This window comes from Octopus bimaculoides, chromosome 2, assembly GCF_001194135.2.
Source record: "Octopus bimaculoides isolate UCB-OBI-ISO-001 chromosome 2, ASM119413v2, whole genome shotgun sequence".
Lineage (NCBI taxonomy): Eukaryota > Metazoa > Mollusca > Cephalopoda > Octopoda > Octopodidae > Octopus > Octopus bimaculoides.
This window is the reverse complement of record NC_068982.1, coordinates 105,531,397-105,536,086: the sequence shown is the minus strand read 5'-3', so window position 1 is coordinate 105,536,086 and position 4,690 is coordinate 105,531,397. Positions and strand designations below refer to the sequence as shown.

The 4,690-nt window shown below is 34.5% G+C and overlaps 1 protein-coding gene across 3 annotated transcripts in view; it reads right to left on the bottom strand.

Annotated features, from left to right (window-relative positions):
* The window catches only part of LOC106870387 (tetraspanin-33), a 163,367-nt gene that overhangs the window by 546 nt on the left and 158,131 nt on the right, over window positions 1–4,690 (bottom strand). For all 3 annotated transcript variants that reach the window (XM_014916430.2, XM_014916431.2, XM_052978563.1), the window contains one exon: window positions 2,747–2,863. In XM_014916430.2, coding sequence (XP_014771916.1) covers window positions 2,747–2,863 — 117 coding nt within the window. The remainder of the gene's footprint in view (window positions 1–2,746; window positions 2,864–4,690) is intronic.

The following is a 4,690-nucleotide window of genomic DNA, read 5'->3' as shown; positions in this document are numbered from 1 at the left end:
ATATATATATATATATATATATATGTATATATATATGTATATATGTATGTATGTATGTATGTATGTATGTATGTATGTATGTATGCAGGTATTAAAAATACAAGTTTTATAATTCCAAATCAATCTTAAATCATTATTATCATTATTAACATTCATGTTTCATATCGGTATGGTTGGATAGTTTGACAGATCCAGTGGGCCGAAGAAATGCTTCATGCTTCAGTGTCTGTTTTGGCATGGTTTTTATGGCCAGATGCCCTTCCTAAAGCCAACCACTTTACAGACCGTATTGGGTGCTTACAACCTGTACCAGCACTAGTGAGGCCATCATATGGTCTGCAAGACTATGAACTCCAAGGAGGCAACTTTATCCTTGGAGAAGAGTGGCAAAAGATGGGTAACAGTATAAGAGAAGGAGCCAGAGTAAAACAGGTTTCTGGCAGTAGGGGAGCTCCATGACTACTACATTTTAGAAGCGAGGGTGGGTATATTGAGAAGAGGGGAGTAGAAGATGGCTGATAGCATTGAGCAGCTGAATAGTAAATGAACTATGTTAGAAAATAGTAATTTGAAAACAGTGAGAGGTTTGCATATATATGATAAAACATAGGTTTGGTGTATTCACAAGTGTTGGTTCAGAAACAACACATCCATATAAACATATAATAATCCATGCATCTCTTTAGATTACATACATGTCAGAAGTGTAACTGACTAGAAAGATAAGATGGCAAATTTCTGGAACATGGCCATGTTGGGGCAGGCATGTAACTTCAGGTTCAGTTCCACTGCACGACACTTTGAGCAAGTATTTTCTACTGCAGACCAATGCCTTGTGAGTGGATCTTGTAAATGGAAACTGTGTGTGTGTGTGTGTGTGTGTGTGTGTGTGTGTGTGTGTGTGTGTGTGTGTGTGTGTGTGTGTATGTGTGTGTGTGTGTGCGTGCGCACACACATGTGTCTTTTCTTGTCTTTGTGTTTGATCCTTCTCCAATGCTCAACAACAGATGTTGGTTTGTTTGCACCCCTGAAGTAGCCACCACAAGGTGATATAATTTACTGCTGAATTAGTGTCATCATCATCATCATCATCAATATCCACTTTTCCATCCTCACATGGTTCACATGGAATTTGTTGAAGCAAATTTTTCTGCAGGCCGTTGTCCTTTTTGTCACCAACACTCACCTGTTTGCAAATAAGGTAATGTTTCCCGATGAGCAGATATGTTTACACTAAAGATTGGAAACAAAGGACACCACTTGCATGACAGTGACACTTGTTTACAACAATCACACCGAATCAAAGTAACAAAACAGCAATACACACACACACACGCACACACACACACACACACATACACATGTGTGTGGCACGTAAAAAGCACCTTTTGAATTTTGAGCCCCATACAGGCAATGACAAATGACCAAGACCTTTGGCAATATGCTGTGCTTGAGTAAAAGACCCATCAAGCCAAGTGAAATTGTAGTCATGGCAGATACTTGTGTCATGCAACTGGCACGTAAAAGCACTCTTTACACTCTCAGAGTGGTTGGTGTTAGGAAGAGCATCCAGCTCTAGAAACCATGTCAAATCAGACTGAAGTCTGATGCGGCCCTTCAGCTTACCAGCCATTGTTAAACCATCAAACCCATGCTAGCATGGACTACAGACGTTAAATAAGGATGATGATGATGACATATATGCACATACACACACACACACACACACACACACATACACACACACACACACACTAGACTTCTTTCAGTTTCTGCCTCCCAAATCTACTCACAATGCCTGGGCCAATCTTAGGCAATAGTAGAAGACACTGTGTGGTATCTTAGGCCACACAATAGAACTGAACCCAAAGCAATATGGCTGGGAAGCAAACATCTTACCACACAATACTGTGTGATTGTTGGTTTGCTGTGGTTAAGTTTAATTTTCCCCTTTGAGAATTGTCTTTCTTCTAGTCAGTACAACAGAAACAAGAGATGAGCATTGGCTTTGTCAATTACTAATGTGAAAGGAAAAAAAGACTTATAATGAAGTTATTATTGTAGCAGTGACCCAGAGTAGCCACAGACCACTGGTTTGAACCATAAAGGAGTTTAGTTTAGCAGACTCTAATTTCTCTGACCCTAAAAATGAGCAAAGCTCAAGCCAATTTTATACTTATTAGAAAATCTATAAACCAACATCATTGACTGAAGAGCAAATTATAAAAAGATAGTGCAGATATAAATATTGATAAGTTTATATTTTATAAAGATGAGGCTAATAGTTCAATAAATTATAGTCACTGACTTTTAGTATAAGTGTAAGATCACTGATTTGGAGAAATGTATAGTTGATTAAATCAATCGCAACAACCTCAGCAGAGTTTGAACTCAAACTGTAAAGGGCTATAAGAAAATATTTCAAGGAATTTTCTGATGTTGAAATAATTATGCAATTCCACTATAATCATTTAAACTGTTTCAGATATTGGGAGACTTTTGTTTTAAGGATACTGATTTTAGGAAAAGCAGAATGATGTCTGAACAAAAACACTAACATTTCAAAACAGTTGTTAATAAAATTGGCAAGTGGGAAACTGTGGCACTAACCACAAAAATGCATGAAAAAAAAGCACAAACATGGGAGTAACTCTCCTAGGTTGGTTTTATTTAAAGTAACATATAAACTATTGGGTCTAAACTGGAAATGTTGCAACGTAATGAAAATATATATGAGTGTACTTACCTGTGGGGCAATAAACAAAGCTGCTAGAATGGTGATGAGGATCTCATTCTTATGAAACCAGTTCCGAAAGCCTTTAAGACAGCCTTGAGTGTAGATTCGATGATTAACTGCATGTCTCTGAAATTTAAATAATAATGGTTTCAAATTTTGGTACAAGACCAGTAATTTTGGGAGAGAGGTATCTCAATAACATTAACCCCAACTACCTAACTGGTACTTATTTTATCGATCCTGAAAGGATAAAAGGCAAAGTCGATCCCAGTGGAATTTGAACTCAGAACATAAAGTTGGATGAAATCCCACTAAGTATTTCACCTGGTGTACTAACAATTCTGCCAGTTTGCTGTCTTTTAAATTTAAACAATAATGATAACCATTTATATATGTGATGCTTCATTTTAAGCCATAAAAAATTAATTCTTTCTAATGTTGGCACAAGGCCAGGACATTTTTGAGGGTAGGGACAAGTCAATTGCATCAACCCCAGTACTTGACTGGTACTCATTTTATCAACTTCAATAGCGTTAAAGGTATACTCAACCTCAACAGAATTTTAATTCAAGATGTAAAGATCTAGAAGAAATGTCATGTCAGGAATGAACCTTTAGGTCTCAATAAAATCACTTTATGAAGGTTTTTACTTGGGTCTAGAATTATTATAATCTTGCCAAGCTTTTAGATTGCTTTAGTGATTGCTTCAGTGAGTGCTTCAGGGTCTAGAGGTCTTAGATGTTTGTAATTTTGTCTGGCACTAGGTGTTTGAGTTTTAGACTTTCCTATTATCTTTTGATTGTAAAGAAGAGGTCAAAGTCATGAACCGAAAGGAAAGTGTATATTTTTTGTTTATTGCTCTTGTTACCTTTCTATGGTCCTCTACTGATCTGTAGACCACTTTCTCTATGAGAAATGATAATAAATCTAATATACAACAATAAAAGACAAAAAAATATGTATTATGATTAACACAAACATGTTATAAATAGTAAACAAGTTGAAGCAAATCTCTTTTTGGTTAAAACCTATTTGATAAGTAAATTTTTTCAGCATTTGATATGATTACATTTTATGGACAAATATCAACCTGTTTAAGTTAATACATAAGAATGGAGGAATGCGTTTGGCAAAAAGCTGGAAAAAATGTGAAAAGAAAATATTCGGTGTGTGATGGAAAAATGTTTAGCACTTTTAAACCTGTTTCCAAACAATTATTTTGATGTATTCTTTCATCTGATAGCACATACAAAAATAAATTTAATGGAAAATTCAAAACGAGGGGCTGTCACATCTTAAAATACATACACAAATAAATAAATAAATAAATAAATAAATAGATAAATAAATAAATAAATAAACTGTTATGATGGCATTCATGTATAATGGACATTATTGATCTGGCATTGCTAATGTTATTGATTCATAAAATAATGACATACTCATAAATAAAATATTTATTTTTCAATTATTCATCTCATACAATGTTCTGGCAATAGGAAGATCAGAGCCATATATTCACTATACCATATATACACTTTCACATTGTAATATTTCCACTGTGCAATTTCATCATTCAAAATGTCAGACAGCATTTCATCTTTAGTTTCAATATTGGTCTCCATTATAAATATGACCACAACCACCAGCTCCTTTTAAAATACTAATGGACATAGTCAAAATGTTTTTTAATAAATATTCTTTATATATGTCAGTGTATGTATATATGGATGTATGTATTTATGTATCTATGTGTGTGAGTATGTATGTATTTATATATGTATATTCGTATGTATGTATGTATGTATTTATGTATGTATGTATGTATGTATGTATGTCATTATTCAGTTTATTTATTAAGATTTCTTGCCAATAGAGAAAGAACCAATTTCTAACCTAGATCCAAGGCTCCTTCATTGGAATTTCAGCATCAACAAGGTATTTTTACATGTA